At 39.9% G+C, this 18,113-nt stretch overlaps 1 protein-coding gene across 3 annotated transcripts in view; it reads left to right on the forward strand.

Annotated features, from left to right (window-relative positions):
* The window catches only part of Nphp1 (nephrocystin 1), a 65,057-nt gene that overhangs the window by 10,111 nt on the left and 36,833 nt on the right, over nucleotides 1-18,113 (forward strand). Inside the window, exons 5-11 of one of the 3 annotated variants that reach the window (XM_008828175.3) lie at nucleotides 3,535-3,733; nucleotides 5,293-5,394; nucleotides 9,924-10,036; nucleotides 10,605-10,647; nucleotides 11,703-11,787; nucleotides 13,683-13,777; nucleotides 17,202-17,330. In XM_008828175.3, coding sequence (XP_008826397.1) covers nucleotides 3,535-3,733; nucleotides 5,293-5,394; nucleotides 9,924-10,036; nucleotides 10,605-10,647; nucleotides 11,703-11,787; nucleotides 13,683-13,777; nucleotides 17,202-17,330 — 766 coding nt within the window. Of the gene's footprint in view, nucleotides 1-3,534; nucleotides 3,734-5,292; nucleotides 5,395-9,923; nucleotides 10,037-10,604; nucleotides 10,648-11,699; nucleotides 11,788-13,682; nucleotides 13,778-17,201; nucleotides 17,331-18,113 lie in introns of all 3 variants that reach the window. The other 2 variants (XM_008828174.3, XM_029561147.1) reach the window with 2 other exon arrangements.

Genomic DNA, 18,113 nt, shown 5'->3' on the forward strand with positions numbered 1-18,113 from the left:
AAAAAGTGCTATTTGAAATGAAATAGTGGATAAGAGCTTCCCAAATATGATTCAGTTTACAGACTTGAGAAAGTGGAAAAATATCATATAATCAAGAGGGAAACTAACCTCTAGAAACTCAGATGAACTGTGAGAATTTGAAACAAAAATCTATAAAACAATTTTTAATATACTAACAAATTTGTAGGGAAAATGTACATAGTAGATGAGAAGAATGGAATCTTACATAGGGAAATGAAAATTAGGAAGAAATAAAAATTCTGGAATTAAAAAATATATAGAAATTTGCAATTTTTGAGTGGTTTAATAGAAAGCAATAAAATAAGGAAAGAATCTGTAATCCCAAGGACAGGTTAAAAATTTGAAACTGATGAACAAGAAGAAGGAAGAAGAGTAAAAGGGAGAAGAAAAGGAAGAGAAGGAGGAGGGGAGAGGAGGAGGGGGGCAAGGAGGAGGAGGGGAGAGGAAAGATGAAGAAAAAGGAGGTAGATGAAGAGGATGAGGAATAAGGGGAGAAGAGGAAGGGGGAGGGAGGAGGAAGAGCAACAGCAACAGTCTATGGGCACGAAGGATTTCAGTGAACTCCTAAAAATAATATTTAAAAACTCACATATAGTCATAGCATTGACAACCAAAAATCCATAAAAGATCTTAAAAGCAGCCAAGGGAAAGGGAGCTATTAGGTACAGACAAATGACAGTTGTAAAATATAGTTGACATCTTATTAAAAGAAAATATAAATCAAAGATAACTTTGGTAACATCTTGAAAGGGTTGAAAGAAAAATATCAACCAGAATTCTGTATCCAGCAAAAGTAAAAAAATAATAATTAAAGAGAAAGGTACTATCAGACAAATAAAAGCTCAGGAAATTTGTCAACCTACCTGAAGTCTACCTTTAAAGGAAGTTCTTTGAGCTAGAGAAAATGATCCCATGCAGAAACTGGGACCTACAAGAAGCAAAGTGTAAAAGTAAATATAAAAGACTACTTTTTAAAATACTAAATGCCTTTAGAAGACATTTGATTATGTGAAGCAAAAGATACACTTGGGGAGTTATGATATGTTAGTTTTTATTATCTACAGTAGTTAGGTTCTACAATGTTGCCGTGGATACCAAATTAGAGATTACTAAATTCTTATGCATAGGGAAATACAGACTGAGATTCCTGTAAGTCTCTGGTCACAGTGTTTTTATCAGCTGGGTAGTACACAATTTTGTTTACCTGTATTTCTGTTTAAGGATACACACACACACACACACACACACACACACACACACACACACACACAGTTGATACATAGACATGAACTCAGTTGACATGAACTCAGAGCCAGCAGCACTGCTGGTTAGACATGAAAAATCTTCTATAACATACTTTCTCTCAAGGCAATCGCAGCAACCTCATACTTAGGGGCACCACAAAGTACCACTGTACCTTATTTTGGAGACATTTTAAACAGCAGAAACACCAAGAAGCACAAAAAATGCACAAGACATGAGTCTAGGTTGACTGCAAAAAAGACACTTGTTTACATGTAAGAGCTAGAGAAAAGGTGGTGGTGCTGTGGTTGGCATGAGGTGGAAATGTGAGCCAGTAACTCAGGTTCCCACTGCTCTGCACATGTCCACAAATGACCACAGAAGCAGCTACCAGTTAGATTTGAGCAAGCAAATAAATTCACAGACATGGAAATTACAAGTAATAAGAATGATGGCAAGTGGAGGCAAAGGAACTCACAGACCCTGGAGCTACAAGTAGTGAAGGGCCACACGTGTGTGGTAGCAAGCTGCATGGCAGGAGCACAGCAGGAGTATGGAAAAGTGGCAGGTAGATTCCATTATCTTGAGACTCTTCTATGTTTGCCAGAAAAGTGATATTTAGATTAGACTATGATAAGTTAGGGCTATAATACATATACTAAGAAGACAAACTGGAATACTAAAAATGATTCAGTAAACTAACAGAAGAGAGAAACAACAAAAATACCACATGAGATGAATTAAATCTAGAGAGTAATATGGTTTCAGTGTAGCCATTTAGACAGTTATAGTAAAGGTAAATGAAAGAACATTCCACTTAAAAGAGAGATTGTTAGGTTGACTCTTTTTTTTCTTGTTTTTTTTGCTAACTGATGTACTTAGAAGAGATATACTTTAGTCTTAATTTATAGATAACTTCTAAATAAAAGATTGGGAAGGATATATGCAAATAATAACCAAAGCAAAAGTAAAGTGATAAGAGTTCACCTTAATATCAGGCAAAGTAGATATTAAGGCCAGAAATGATTTTCTATATAAGGACATTTTATATTGATGAAGGGTGAATTCAGTAGGGAACAAATCTTCCTTAATATGTATTTATCTAATAACATAGGTTCAAATGCGTGCTGTCCTTCAACAAGGTAATCCACAATACTCAGCCACTGTGACCTGTTAGTGATCTATCTGTGTTGACACTGCACTCAGCAGCATACTATGCTTTCTTTTCACATGTATATATCATAAACTATTAGTTAAATGAACCAGAGGGTACCACAAAACATTTATCAATACATTTCAAAGGACAGAAATCATGTAGTGTATATTGTTTAATATCTTGGAATCACATTAAAATTCAATGGAAGAAAAATAATGAGAAATCACCAAATGTTTGCAAATTTAAGTCACACATTTCTATAGAACTGATAGGTCAAAAATATTCCAATGGCAATTAGAAAATACTATGAATAAAAAATGAATATAATGTGTTAGTTGCAGCCAAAATAGTATTTAAAGAATATAGCTTTAAATGCATAGTTCAAAAAGGAAATTGAAAATGAGTTTTTGATGTTTCCAACTTAAGAAGCCAGAGAAAGAACAGGGAAGGAGAAATGACGGAGCCAGAGAAAATCCAATGACAGGGAAAGGAGGAAATAATGAAAGTAAGAGACATGCGGTGATCAAGTCATCAAAGACAAAGGTTGTGGGTTTTTTCTTTTGAAAAATGAATTACATTGATAAACCCTCGATGGGCATGGAGGCACATGTCTATAATTCCAGCGCTTGGGAGGCCAAGGCCTGAGGGTTGCGATTTTGGCCAAGGACTTGGGTTGCAGCTCAGTAGTAGAACACTTTGTCTAGCATGTACAAGGCCTTAGGTTCGATCCATAGCACCACAAACCCACAAAACAAATGTAACTCCCGATCACCCAAGGAAGGCTGGATAGAGAATTTAAATCCTGTGCCCAGGCTGTCAGCACCATATATCAGTGCTCAAACAGTTTGCTGAATGGATAACTCCAGGATTTGAATAGTCTGCTGTCCTCTACCGTCTTGTCTCATCTATGTTAACAGATACCTCAGCCCCTTCACCCTGGTCCCTCCAGTCCTGAGAGCTCAGCTAGGCAGTGGAAACTTCAGTTGTGCTCTCCTGTTGTTTTTCTCTTCCGGCTCCAAATATGGAGCAGCTCTTGTATATAAAAGTGGTCTTATTCTTGCTCTGTTCCTGTGTATTATTTCAAGTGATCCTAGACATAGAAATGCTTTTTGTAGAACTGATGCATGTAGTGAAAAGGAGGAAGATGATGATTCTACTGAAGAAGATGAAGAAGAAAGTGAAGAAAGTGGCAGAGAGGAGGAAGAATCAGAAAAGGAGAAGCAGGAGCAAGAGTCTCCGAGACAGTCAACAGGCAGTGATTACATTGCTCTCGGGGATTTTGCTGCTCAGCAAGCTGGGGACCTTACGTTTAAGGTAGGTGGAGGGAGTCTGCAGTGTAACCTAAGTAACTGTGCATACCTAACAGAAAATTCTGTCTGCTTGTATTACATAGTCCTGTTAAGTTTTTTAAGACTTTATCTGTTAAAATAGGTAATTAGAACTTATATGAGATTCTTTTATTAATATTACCTCTTCTAAAGATCTTTCCAAAATCATATTAGTTTTGATAATTCCCAATTAGGGACAAATTTTTCTAATCATTGTATGCATGAAGTTGTGCCTGAGGCTTGAGACAGCAGGAATGCTGTTCAGCAGGACTTTTGTTGACTCAAGCTTGGTCTGTGTAAGGAAGTAGGAGGTGGGATGGAAAAATAAAGTTGGGTGATTTTTTTCTTTTTTTCAGTGCCCAGAATCAAACCGTGGGCCATGTGCATGCTAGGCAAGCACTTTAGCATTGAATGACAGTCCTGGCCTTAAAAGTTATGATTTTTAAAGGAGTTTAAGACTTTCTGCTGTCAATATGAGTTGGAAATTCTAGAGACTATATTAATCTTGGTCCTTATATATTTTTTAATATTTATTATGTGTATAAATGTATTGCCCACATGTATATAAGTATACTAGTGTCATGCAGTGCCCACAGAGGTCAGAAGAGGGCATTGGATTCCCCTGGAAATGGAGTTATGGACAGTTGTTAGTCACCATGTGGGTGCTGGGAATTGAACCTGTGTCCTCTGCAAGAGCAGCCAGTGCTCTTAACTGCTGAGCCATCTCTCCAGTCCCTTGTTACTATATTTTTCAAGTTCAAATTTGAATAACTGATTAGTAGTAAAATATACAAGTATATTGTACAACAATGTATATGATACATTTTAATGATAGAATTGTTTTCAATTCTGGAAAATGCCATCAATATACTTTTTGTGGGGGTTTATTTGTTTTGTGTTTGAGATAGGTTCTCCCTATAGCCCCAGCTTATCTGGAACTTGCTATGTAGACCAAGCTAGTCTGGATCTCACAGAGATTACCTCCCTCTGCCTCCTGAATGCTAGGATTAAAGGTGTGCATCAGCATGCCTGGCTAATAGTATATATCCTTAGACTTTCCTTCTAAATACCTAAGTAGTGGAAATTCTGTGCTTATCAAAGATGGATTATATTTCTATGCATGAATAAATGTTATTCAAAATGTGAATTAGGATATATTGAAACACTGTGTTTCAACTCAGGGTTTAATTTCAGAGAATTGACTTTCTTCAGGGATTCACATGTTGCTTCTGAGATGCACAAATTAAAAATCTTTTATACAGTAATGAAAGTGCTTGAACAAGCACAGGCCCTTAAAGATGATTGTGGAAAGGCGATTCTCATTTGTGTATACACCTAGTGTTTGTGTTAGATAGCCAAAAGGATTCATAGTCATCACATAGGGTCAGCAGTGGGGTGGTCTGGAAGCTTTTTATAAAGTTGGAATAAGCAATTGATTAAGAAAGTATTTTACCTTTGTTAAACATATATTTTGAAGCATAAGCAGTGAAATATTATTCTTGGTTATTGAATTTTTATGCAACTTTTCCTTTGTTTTCATTGAAGAAAGGAGACATTCTCCATGTAATTGAGAAAAAGCCTGATGGTTGGTGGATGGCTAAGGATGCTGATGGGAACAAGGGTCTCATCCCCAGAACCTACCTGGAGGTCAGTGCTCATTGCTTCTCCTGTCTTTCTGCTTCAGAACATTTCCGGTTGTATTATAAGACGTGAAGCTGTAGTTCTGATCAATACAGAGGTGAATAATTTGAGATAAAGACTGGGTTTTAATTTTAAAAGGCTAGTGGGAAGAGGAAACATTGTATATTAGTTGTCTGGGGCTTATCATGTGTTCAAGCAATAAGGGGACATTTGTGGTTTATTGCAAATATAACAATAGTTGCCATCATGTTAACGTCCACAAGTAAATGATCTCCTTGCTAAAATCTGTACATGCATGTTTATAGCCTATGATTATCATGTCATGATATAGCAAGGTCATCGTGTATACTGAGGAGTGTGACCATCTGAATTAGTTGATGTCCAGTGGAAACAGAATGCTCAGTCATACATGTAATTCAAAACTTTCCATAACCTCATTGAAATGTCTTTTTTATGTCACCACTTCTTACACCAAGTGTACGATTTATCTGTGCCACCAAATGTGTATCATTTTGCACATCAGTTCTTCAACTGTGTATCCAAGCATTCAGTCTTAATTGTGACCCTAACTTAATGAGCTAGCACAGACTCCAAAGGAAACAACACAGTCCCATGAAACTTAGAGGCCAGGCACAAATCCCAAGGGCCATTTGTACTTGTGACTAGCTGGCTTATAAACCCAGGAGTTGCTCCACTCCTTTTGAGAGACTGTAGCTCACTGAATTTAGGAAAGCACTTTACAAGTTGTCCTCTGTTCCCAAGGACTCTGCATTTATGGATTCAACCAACTACAGATAGAAAATACTTGGAAAAATTGCATCTGAATTGAAAATATACAGATTTTTGCCATTATTTTGTTGGTTTGTTTCTTTGAGATGGTTTCATTATGTAGCACTGGCTGGCCTCAGTCTCACAGAGATCCACCTGCCTCTACCTCGCAAGTGCTGGGATTAAAGACATGTACCACCACACCTCCACACCTAGCTTTTTTTTTTCCACTCTTTTAAGTGTATCTGGAACAACATTTTTACATGGTACTAATACTGATACATGGCATAATAAGTAATCTAGGTGACTCAAGTACACAGGGTGATGTATACAGGTTATAGCCAAATACTAAATACCATAAGTTACTTAACCAGTGGCAGTTGGGTGGAGGAGCCAGAGACACAGCTTCATGCTGCCACCTGTTGGAGTCTGAGTCTTTTTCAGAGACTTCTACTCAGGTGAAGTCAGAATTCTTGACTGAGCTGCAGAAAAGAATTTCCAGTGAGTCAGTGTGAAGTAGAGTTATTAAGAGATTTTTTAGTATAGATGTAAAGCAGGGAATTAATGAAAGGAGGTTCTCAGAAAAAGGACAGTATATACCCAAGTGTGGGGGGGCGCTTCTCAAGAGAGAGTCATATTCATGTATGTTTATAACATCCATAAATATGATGTCCATGGCTCCTGAAGTTATACCTCAAAGGTTGCCAAGGGACTCCTGCTTCTTCCCCGTCCCCCCTCAACTTTTTGATAAATGAGATTATAGGGTGGTTCCTGAGGTCCCTTAGATATTATTGCAGTCCGATAAAGTAAAACTATGGCTCACAACAACTGTATAAGGGGATTAGGACATGCTTGTTACTGTAAATGGAGTTTATGGTTTGCTTGTGTGATTCCTCGAAAATCACTGGTGAGAGACTTCAACTAGACTCCAAGGCGGGAGGTTCCCTTCCCTTCCTGTGTCCCCTTAATTTTTCTTTCTATCCTTCCTCGATTTGTATATTCATGGGTTTTGGTATCCATTGGGATACTCTGGAATCCCAGTTCCTGAGGATACTGTGGGACATCTGTACTTACATTTACCAGTTTATTATGAAAGATGCAACTCAGGAATAGCCAAAAGAAAAGATGCATAGGGTAAGGAGTTGGGGGAGGGCTATGGTTTACATGCTTCCCTGTGCATGCCACCCCACCCCCACCCCCGCCTCAGTGTGTTTACTAACCTGAAAATCTCCAAGTCCCTTTGCTTGGGGGTTTTATAAAAGTTTCATTAATTGCATTAGCTAAATTAGTTTAGGGTTTTTTTTGTTTTTTCGGGGTGTGTGTGTGTGTATATATATACACATGTTGGGGAGTCCATGTGCATGTGGATGAGTGTACAGGTGTGTATGTGGGTTTTTTTGTTTGTTTGTTTGTTTTTTGAGACAGTCTCTTATTGGCCCAGGCTACACCAAGTAGGCTAGGCTAGGCTGGCTGGCCAATGGGTCCCAGGGATCTGCCTGTCTCTGCCTCTCCAGTGCTAGGACAAGTAAAGCTCCAGCAAAGCTTTTTACATAGGTTCTCAGGGATCAAACTCAGGTCTTGATGTTTTCAAGGTAAGTGCCTTACTGGTGAATTAACTAAATTATTGACCATTGGTGATTAACTTAATCTCTGGCTCCCCTCTGTTCTCCAAAGGTTGGAGGATAGGGACTAAAAGTTCCAACTTGTATGTTTTAGAATGGTTGAAAGGGACTTCTTATAAATGAAAAACACATTCCTATTAGTCAGGAAATTCTAAGGATTTCAGTTCTGTGCCAGGAGACACACACACACACACACACACACACACACACACGCACACACACACACACACACGCAATTTTATTACACAACTAAGTAAAAAACAAATCTAAGTGTGGTGGTGCACACTTATGGTCCTGGTACTCAGAAGGTTAAGGAGGATTGGCATTCCATTTTAGCCAAGACTGCATACTGAGGTACTGTGGAAAAGGAAAGAAGAGGGAAGGAGAAAAAATAGGTAGGGGGGGCTGGAGAAATGGCTCAGGAGTTAAGAGCACTAGCTGCTCTTGCAGAGGACCTGGAGTCAATTCCCAGCACCTACATGGCAGCCTCAACCATACGTAATTCCAGTTCCAGGGAATCTGACAACCCTCTTCTGACCTCCATAGGCATTGCACAACATGGGTGCACTTACATACATGTAGGCAATTCACTCATATACATGAAATAAAAATTAATATTTAAAATATTTTTAAATGGGGGAATTACTTTTAATGATGTAAATATGTTCAGAGGCAGGCAAATCTCTGCGAGTTCAAGACCAGCCTAGTCTACATAGTGAGTTCCAAGCCAGCTAGGGCTACAGGGAGACCCTATCTCAAAAAGACCAAAAATTAAATGAACGGAGGGAGGGAGGGAGAATTATTTTGTTTACTTTTTATAACAACTTCAAAATTCAATGTGTCTTACAGAACATCCCAGTTGGGATGAATCTGAAAAGCCCAGCATCTCCACTTGGCTTATAGCAAGGGGCTGCTGGGTTGCATAGATGGTCTTTTGAAAAACAGCAAGTTCTCTAGCCTCATTAGATAACAGATTGTTCTCAATCTTTAATCACTATCTTGTATTGCAAAAAAACGAGAATTATGTTTCCTTTGAGTTACAAAAAAATTCCCCCAAAGTGGCTTATCTAGTAAAAGCTCCTTTCTCCAAACATTTTCCTGCTTGTGGAGCTAGGCAAGCAATAACTGCTTACAGCTTTGTCTCATGTTTTACTCTCTAATCTCATGGGAGGCAGCTTTTCCTGGAGGCAAGTCAGCTGCTGAATCTTTGAATGGTTCTAAGCAGCCTCAGAAAAAGGGGAAGAAAGAATCAGACTGCATGAGGTGCTGCCGTCCTAAGATTTCCTGGAGGTTACACAAAACCTTCCAGTCATGCCTTGTTCATCAGCATTTAGCTCCAATACTTAACTGCAAGTTGGGCTTGGGAATCACAGGCTTTCAGCCCGATTTTGCTGCCATCAGTTCTGTTAAAGAAGTGGAGAATGGGTGTCCCTCCTCCCCTACCACCTCTGCTGTGACTTGTTTCCTTTAACATCTGTGTGGACTTGGATTATTCTCTTAGGTAAATTCCTAGGTGTTTGTCACTGCCTCGAAGGATTCCCCTTTTATAACTGGATTAGATCATTTTACCAACTTGTCGCATCGCTTGCCAACTTTCCTTTGTGTTTGATAGTGCTGGCTCTGATCATCAAAACCAATCTCATTAGTTTAATTTGCATTGATTGTACTCTTGGTGAGGTCAGGCATCATTTCATATTGATATCATTTCTTATTGATTTATAGTTGGTTATAATATTTTAATAATAAACATACTAGCCCTCAGAGATTGGTGTTCAATATTTCTTGTTGACTCTCAGCTGTGTATATTTTTGTCAGCTAAATCTTTCAGTGTTTCCATTTATGAGTTTTGGTTGTGTTATTGTATCTGCAAAGGGCTTCCTCATCCCAAGATTATTTTCTTCCAATGCTTTTATTTATTTATTTGTTTGTTTGTTTGTTTGTTTGTTTGTTTTTGAGACAGGGTCTCCCTTGTAGCCCCAACTGGTGTGGAACTCACTATGTAAACCAGACTGGCCTTGATCTCACAGAGATCTGCCTGCCTCTGCCTCCCAGTGCTGGGATTAAAGGCATGCACCACCATGTCTGGCATTTGTTGGCTGATTTTCGCATTAAGTGAAAATCACTTGTATGTCTGTGATTTTCCAGTCCTATAATAAAGAAGGCATCAGAGAATCAAGTGAAGAGGGCAGCAAGGAGGGCAGTGAGGAGGATGTGGAGGTGGTGGATGAAACTGCAGATGGAGCTGAAGTGAAACAAAGGTACAGAGTGTGGGAGGGAGGGTATCAGAGCAGCTTTAAGATTGTGTGTGTGTGTGTGTGTGTGTGTGTGTGTGTGCATGTTTGTGCATGTTCAGGTGCACATGTGTGCATGTGTGGAGGCCAGAGGTCAACCTTAGGTGTCTTTCCTTTTGAGACAGGGTCTCTCACAGGGACCTGGGGCTTGCTGATAGGCTAGGCTGTGTGGCTAATGAGCCCAGGAAACTCCCTATCTCCACCTCCCCAGATGTGGGATTACAAGTCCCTATACCTGGCTCTTTATGTAGGTTCTAGAGGATCAGACTTGGGTCCTCATGTTTGCATTGCCAACGAAGCATCTCCCAGGCCCAGACAATTTTTATTTTTACTGTTATAAATAATTCAGTACTTTCTTGAAATGGAGACCAGCTTTGCCACTCTTAGAGTATTTAGTTCTAGCTTGGTTGCATCTAGAGTGTTTAGTTTTCAGACCTGGTTGATGATCATTACATACTCTGTTCTTTAATTCACTCCCAGTTAGTTGATAGGCACAACCTGTCCCTGCTCTCACCTTACTGCTTTGTCTCCCTAGAACTGATTCCCACTGGAGTGCTGTTCGAAAAGCTATCTCAGAGGTTGGTATTATTAACGATGTTCCTATTTGATGCCTAATAATGCTAATATATTTAACAAGTAAGACACAATTGGTTTGTTACCTAAGCCAGTAGTTCTGAGTTCCAATTCAAAGCAGGATGAAGACTGTGGAAGACAGCAGGGATGTTGAACAGGCGCAGGGCATGGAATAAACCCAGCATAAGGCACCTACGTCTGGTTTAATAGGCCTGGGCTCCAAGTAACATTTCTCATTTGGTTCTTTTATACAAGGAATAGAGAATCTCATTCATGATGTGATATGAGGGCTTGGGGTTATTCTCAGTGTTCCTACATGGAGTTTCCATCATTTGGGTGAAGACATGTTAAATTCAGCTGCTGTTTGAAAGATATGAAAAGAATGCTGCAAGTAAGAAAGTAGCCATAATCCTACAATTTAAAAAATTGGCCAGGCATGGTGGCACACACCTTTAATCCCAGCACTTGGGAGGCAGAGGCAGGCGATCTCTGTGAGTTCAAGGCCACCCTGGTCTACATAGTAAGTTCTAGGACAGCTGGGGCTACAGGGAGACCCTGTCTCAAAAACACCAAAAAAAAAAAAAAAAAAAAAAAAGCTAAAAAATTACATGACAAAATAAAAGTCCTTCCCCCTACACCCCCAACAGTTATCACCATTAACAGTGCAATGAATATCCTTCCTGACTCTATTCCATTTATGGCTTAAGGACGTGCTTGAGTGTGAGTGGTGCGTGTTCACATACCCACAACACCCATTAATTCTAAGCACATATCAGATGCAATGTTAACTCATCTGTTAGATGGCAGTATGGAAGCAGGACAGGAGTGGGCACATTTCACATTTGGTAAGGGTATAATTGAAGTAATGGGTCTAAAACCCAGAACTCTGCACCTGTCTCTGTAAGAGGCTACAGTCATTTGGAGAGACCCACTCATGATTGAATGTCACACTGCAGATCCCTCCACTCTCATTCTGTATGTTTTGAGTTGAAGTATTATAGAGGCAAGGAAACGTGAATGAAAACAGGCAAATCTACTTCATTTTTCCTCTCTTCAGCAGATAAACACCATTGATGTGTTAACCACGATGGGGACTATTCCTGCAGGGTTCCGGCCTTCCACACTTGCCCAGCTGCTAGAGGAAGGTAACCCAGGGCTGTCAGCCTCTGCACTCTGGTAGTTAAGCAGTCAAAGTTGAAGTCTGATTTTTCTTTCATAGTCAAAAAAAAGTTGAAGAACATGCTAAATCTCACTTTCTATGTGTGCAGGTGTGTGTGTATGCATGTGTCTGTATGTGTTCACACATGTGTCTGTGTATGTGTGTGCTGAAGCTAGAGATTGACATCACCTGTGTTTCTCAGTTACTCTTCACCATATTTTTCGAGATGAGGCCTTTCACTGAACCTAGAGTTTTCCAGTTCAGCCATACTTGCTGGCCAGCAAGCCCCAGGGATCCTGTTGTTTCTGCCTCTCAGTGCTGGAATCAGAGATGTGTGCCGCTGAGCCTGGCTTTTCTTGCCTGGGTTCTGGGAGATATAGCTGAGCTCCTCATGCTTATGTGGGCTGCTCTTTACTTCCTGAGCCATCTCCCAGCCCTGATCTCCTTTCTTTAATGCTCATTTCTCCCTGTTCTCCCCAGTGAGTAAGTGGCCCCAATCCTGTCAGAAGCCAAGCTGTATAAGGTGTTCTGGGTTCCGGCTCCTTTTCTTGTTTACAAACATGACTTCTTAATTACCAGCCCCTTCCTGCATCTGTACCCTGACTCCAGCCTTCCCTCTACTGCTGGATTCCCCATCAATATTAGTAGGATACCTAATACTGCAGCCTTTAAGGGCTAGCTCCCAAGCCTATCCCATTTGAGCCAAAGCCTCCCTTTATCTGCTCGTCTTATAACAAGACCTTTCCAGAAAGTTATCTCCACTTGGTACTTCTGTTTCCTTATTCATTCTGGAATTTCCCAGTACTTGACAACTTCTATCTGTAAGTTCATTGTAAAGAAGAATCACAGTGGCATGGTCTCCTTTGTATCTGAGCTGTTCAGTTATCCGTGGAAGGACTACTTTGCCATGACCTCTGCTGGGAAAGTCTTTCCCTGACCTCCCTAAAATTTCCACCCCCTTCTATCCTTCCTACTCAGGTTAAGTCCTGCCTGTCCCAAGATGGCTGCCTTGGGTCTCGGTGTTTTCCTCTACCCCTGTCCACCTGAGTACCTTTCAAAACTGTCATGTCTGCTTTGGTGTTGTTCTTTCACTCAACTATAAATTAATGAGGACAAAGGACCTAGCTCTCTGATTCATTGTTGTATTTCTGGCTTCTAGCATAATACTCAGAACAGAGCAGGGACTTCAAAATTATTTCTTGGATGAATAAGTGAGCTTATAATAAGTATTCTTCATGGTTGAGGACCTAGAGCTCAGGACTTGGGAGATGGAAGCAGGAAGTCAGGAGTTCAAAGTCATCCTTGACTATAGAGAATTAGAGGCCAGCCTGGGATATAGGAGAGAGACCCTATCTTTTTTTCTTTTTCTTTTTCTTTTTTTGGTCTTTTTGAGACAGAGTCTCTCAGTAGCCCCAGCTGTCCTGGAACTCACTATGTAGACCAGGCTGGCCTTGAACTCACAGAGATTCGCCTGCCTCTGACTCTTGAGTGCTGGGATAAAGGTATGTGCCACCATGCCTACTTCAGAAGAGAAACCCTATCTTAAAAAAATGTGGAACTATATTTTTTTTCTAAAATCTCTAAAAAGTGACTGCAGATTTCATTTCACACAAGTTACTTGAATGAATCATTATCATGAGGCATGTACCTATAAGATCTTTCTTAAAAATACCTTAAGATCGTCTTTTGTTTCTATCTTTAAATTCTGTGCCCCATTTACATAGATAGAGATATAGATTGGTACCTCGGTCTTGGAGATTAAGTTCCTAGTAAGCAGCTTGGCATTTGGAATTGTTGACTAAAATAACATGACATTGTGGATTTTTTATTTTGAATTTCATTCCTTTTTTGTGAGAAAATAAAGGGAGCCTTTTTTGACAGGGAATCAGTTTCGAGAAAGTTACTTCTTACAGCCGGAGCTCACTACATCCCAGCTGGCCTTCAGGGATCTAATGTGGGATGCTAAAGCAGGCACTGTAAGTATAGTTACTATTGGTAAAAGTATAACGGTTTCAGCTTTTGTCCTTGTGCGCCTATGCAAATAGCATGCAAATTGACAAATGCATCGTAGAACACAAAGCTATTTCTGTAGTGTAATTTTGGAACAATGACATTTTCTTTAAATATTTATTTTTTATTTATTATTTTTATTTTATGTGGACGTGTGTATTGCCTGCATGTAGGTAGGTGCACCTGTGTAGTGCAATGCCTATGGAGGATAGAAGAGGCTGTTGAATCCCCTAGAACTGGAGTTATGGACAGTTGTTAGCTGCCACGTGGGTACTGGGATTCAAACCCGGATCTTCTGCAAGACCAGCCAGTGTTCTTAACCGCTGAACCATCTCTCCAGCCCCGAAACAATGACATTTTCATAGCTTGAACTTAGTACCTCAGCTTTATCTACTTGATCCCTGTCTGTTACTCTTCTCTCATCACAAAGGAAAGAGTTCTGTTTCTATCTTAATCATTTTTTACCTCAATATCTGTAAAAATGGTTAATAATAACAATAATAATAATAATAATTACTACATAGAGTTACTGGGGGAATTACATGATAAAGAACAATGCCAGGCACATAAGAACTCAGCAAATGTTAGTGCTCTGCTTTGGTAAAGTATCCCTGTTGTGTGATTTTTACTGGGTAAATTATTTCGATTCACCTCAGATAGAAAGGGCCATGACAGACCAAAGAAACGATTTTGGCCAAGTCCAGCTTGATGAACTAAGCAGTTTATAGGGATTACTTATAAGAGCATGGGTGATCTGGACAGCTGCATCACTGAAAAGCCTCACACTGGCCAGCATGGTTGATGACTTAACAAAAGCTCTATCACTGGGGTGCCCTGGCACCTTACAGGAAGTGACTTAAGAAGCTCTCTACTCCTCATAATTGCTTACTGCTTATATAACTTCAGAGAGGGAGCTTATGAGTCCTGTGGGTTTCTTATGAGTTTCATGGGGCTCCCGAGCTTCAAATATGGAGGAAACAGCTACATAGAGTCCACCAAAGGCCCGTGTATTAAGGCTTAGCCCTAACCTCTGATTCTCCTGGGAGGTGGTGGAGCCTATAGGAGGTGCCTTACTGGAAAAGTTAGGCCATTTGCATTATGTCTTTGAAGGGGATGTGGGGACTCAGGCCCCCTCTTCCCTTTGGCTTCTCACTGCCATGAACTGAGCACATTGCTGCACCATGCTCTTGCCATTTGTGCTGCCTCCCACAGGCCCAACAGCCACGAGGCCAAGTGACCATGGCCTAGAACCTCTGAAACCAAGACCTAAAATAAGCTTTTCAACTTTTAAAGTTGATTATCTTAGATATTTTTTTACGGCAATAGAAAACCAATGACTACAACCAGTATCATCATCATCAGTAGTATAAGTGACTCTGCTGCCTGTCACATAAACAAAAACAAGAAATTGAATCTTTAAACTGTGCTTTATTCAGACAGCTGGTAATCTATCTAGAAAGCCAGAGAAATATGCCTTCCTGATCCTTTTCTCATTAGCGTTTTTACAGAGAAGCAGAGCAAAGGAAATCAGTTCACGTTCAGTCTTACCCTTCTGCCAGGTGGCTCTTCTCTCAGAGGGTCCCCAGCCAACCATCCTCTCTTTCGGTGTAGCAGGGTTTCACAGACACCAAGGCCCCTGAGTCTTGCATTCCTTCTTAGTCCTTTCCTTCCCCAAACCCTCACTGTCTGCACAACAGGAGAAGGTTTGACAGACACCAAGGCTAAGGCTGCTGAGTTTTGCATTCCTTCTTGGTCATCTCTCTGTCTCTCTACGTGCAGCAGGGTAAGGGTTAATTAAGAACAAGCAAATCTACCAGCAATGTTTGCATGCAGACTCTTTCCTACAGGCTGAAGTACAAATGTGCTCTTGTAGAATATGCAGTGCCCTGTCATTGTGCCCCTGTCAGGAGAAGCAGAAGCAGTGGTAGAAGGGTTTAAATTAAGTTGACGGAACTTTATGAGGGTACAATTGCAGCCCTGGGTACATACTCAGAGGAAATGAATTCAGATATAAACCGTCTGTACTTATTGCAGCATTGTTCACACCCATGCTTCCTCCACCAAGGCCACACCTCATAAACGTTCCATGACTGCCCCAAACAGCACCACCAACTGGGGACCACATACCAAGTATTCAAGTACTTGAACCTATGGAGGGCATTTCTCATTCAAAGCATCACAGTCACCTTACTTTTATGGCATGTACAATTTATTTAAATGAAAAGGCTCATGATTGTAAAGCAGAATGTAAAGTTTAACTAATTGAAGCTGTTCTTAAGAAATAAAAAATCAGAATACCAGTTAATTGTTTGACAGTTTGACCTATACCTGTGAAGTGGATCTGAGTAATCCCATCAGGTAGTGGATGCATTCTCTCCATCAAGACATCTATTTAAGAAGCCAAGGAGCAAGGTGCATAATTGCTTGGAATCTGTATCTGTTGCTTTTGTTATTGCCTTTACTCATTGTTGTGGTAAAATACCTGACAGAAGCAACCTAAGGGAGGAAAGAGTTATTTTGGTTCACAGTTCAGGAGGGTGTGGTCCATCAAGGTGGTAAGACATGGCAGAGCAGCTCCAGGGCAGGGAGAGTGTGTGATGGAGCCCTGAATGTAGTGGAGCCCCGCAAGTGAGCTTCAAAAGATGAAGAAGCAGAGAGCCTGGGCCAGAACCAGGGGATTATAACCTTCAAGGCCTGTCCTGGTGACTCATTGCCACAGCTAGACTCTGTGTCCCAAAGATGCTGTAGCCTCCCAAAACAGTGCCATCATCTAGGGACCAAGTGTCAAACCACAGGCACCTGTGGGGGACATTTCAAATTCAAACCATAACATAATCCCAGCAAAAGGAGGCATGATCTGGATGACACTAAGGACCCTGTCCTGGTTGCTGCGCTGTAGAGCTGTCTGTGCTCATGCACCACTTAGGAATGGCCTGAAGACTGGAACACAGTGAGCCCATGGTCAGACCATATATTTTACTGGCTAGTTTTGTTTGTTCTGGTCACTACAGTTTGTACATAGTTAGTGAAAAAATTATAACTTTTAAATATTGCTATGAAAATTTTACCTGAAATGTGGCTGAATTTGATTTTACATGAACTGTACTAAAACTTCGTGTGTGTGTGTGTGTTTGTATAAAATTTTTCTTATCTTCTTTGTTTTAGTCTGTCTGTATTTTGTTGTTCGTTTATTTGTCTCTGTTTTTCTGAGACTGGCTTTGAACTCTCAATCCTTCTGCCTCCACCTCCCAAATGCTGACATTACAAGTGTGCATTACTACACCCAGCTTTATGTTTATTTTCTTAAGCTGTATTTATAAAAGATGCTTTGGAAATGGATTTTTATTATAAATAATAAAAATAAAATTTTGTAACTAATTTTTCTTTCAGATTAAGTCAAGACCAAGTCGTGTTTCATTGATTCTGACCCTGTGGAGCTGTAAAATGATTCCTCTTCCAGGAACAAGCATACAGGTTCTCAGCAGACATGTCCGCCTCTGTCTGTTTGATGGCAGTAAGGTAAGAACCATGTCAAGTCACAGCAAGATAATGGAAAATATTTTGTTACTGCTATATATTACATGTGCACTATGTTAAACAAGTACTGCCTTTTCTCTCCTCCCTCACTCTCATTATCTCTCTCTGATATATACATAGGTATATATGCACCCACACATATGTATGTATATGATGTATTTAAATAGGTGGTAGCGCACCCACACTGGTTCTGACTCTGTAGGCTTGGTCCCTGATAACCTATCTGAATTTGGATTTTTTCTACCTGTGGAAGGTACTAATGCCTATCTTTTGTTATATTCAGATTGGATCTTAACTAGGGTACTATATTTTGACAACTGTATACACTTGTATAACCAATACCTCAACTAAGATAATGAAACTTTGCCATCTCCATACAAAACTTCCTTGTGTCTTTTCTGACTCTACTCCTCCCTGATTCCTAAGAGACTATTTTTCACCCCATAACAAACAAAAGTCTGAATGGTTTTTCCAATGAATATATCATTTGTGAGATGTTGCTTGAACTATGTATACATAAAAATATGTAACTGTGATTGTATATACTGGAAAGAAAGATTGAAAATCAGCTATTTAGGATACCAACCTTAAAACCTAAAAGAATGAATTATACCTGAAGGAAGTAGAAAGGTAGAACTAATAAAATATTTAAAAATTAATAAATAGAAAAGATGAACAAAATAGAAAAATTTCAAAAGTTGGTTCTTTGAAGAGTGAATTTGAACTGATCAAGAAATTTTTTGAAAGAGAGCAAGAGAACAAAAT

This window comes from Nannospalax galili, unplaced genomic scaffold, assembly GCF_000622305.1.
Source record: "Nannospalax galili isolate Female #2095 unplaced genomic scaffold, S.galili_v1.0 scaffold1513, whole genome shotgun sequence".
Lineage (NCBI taxonomy): Eukaryota > Metazoa > Chordata > Mammalia > Rodentia > Spalacidae > Nannospalax > Nannospalax galili.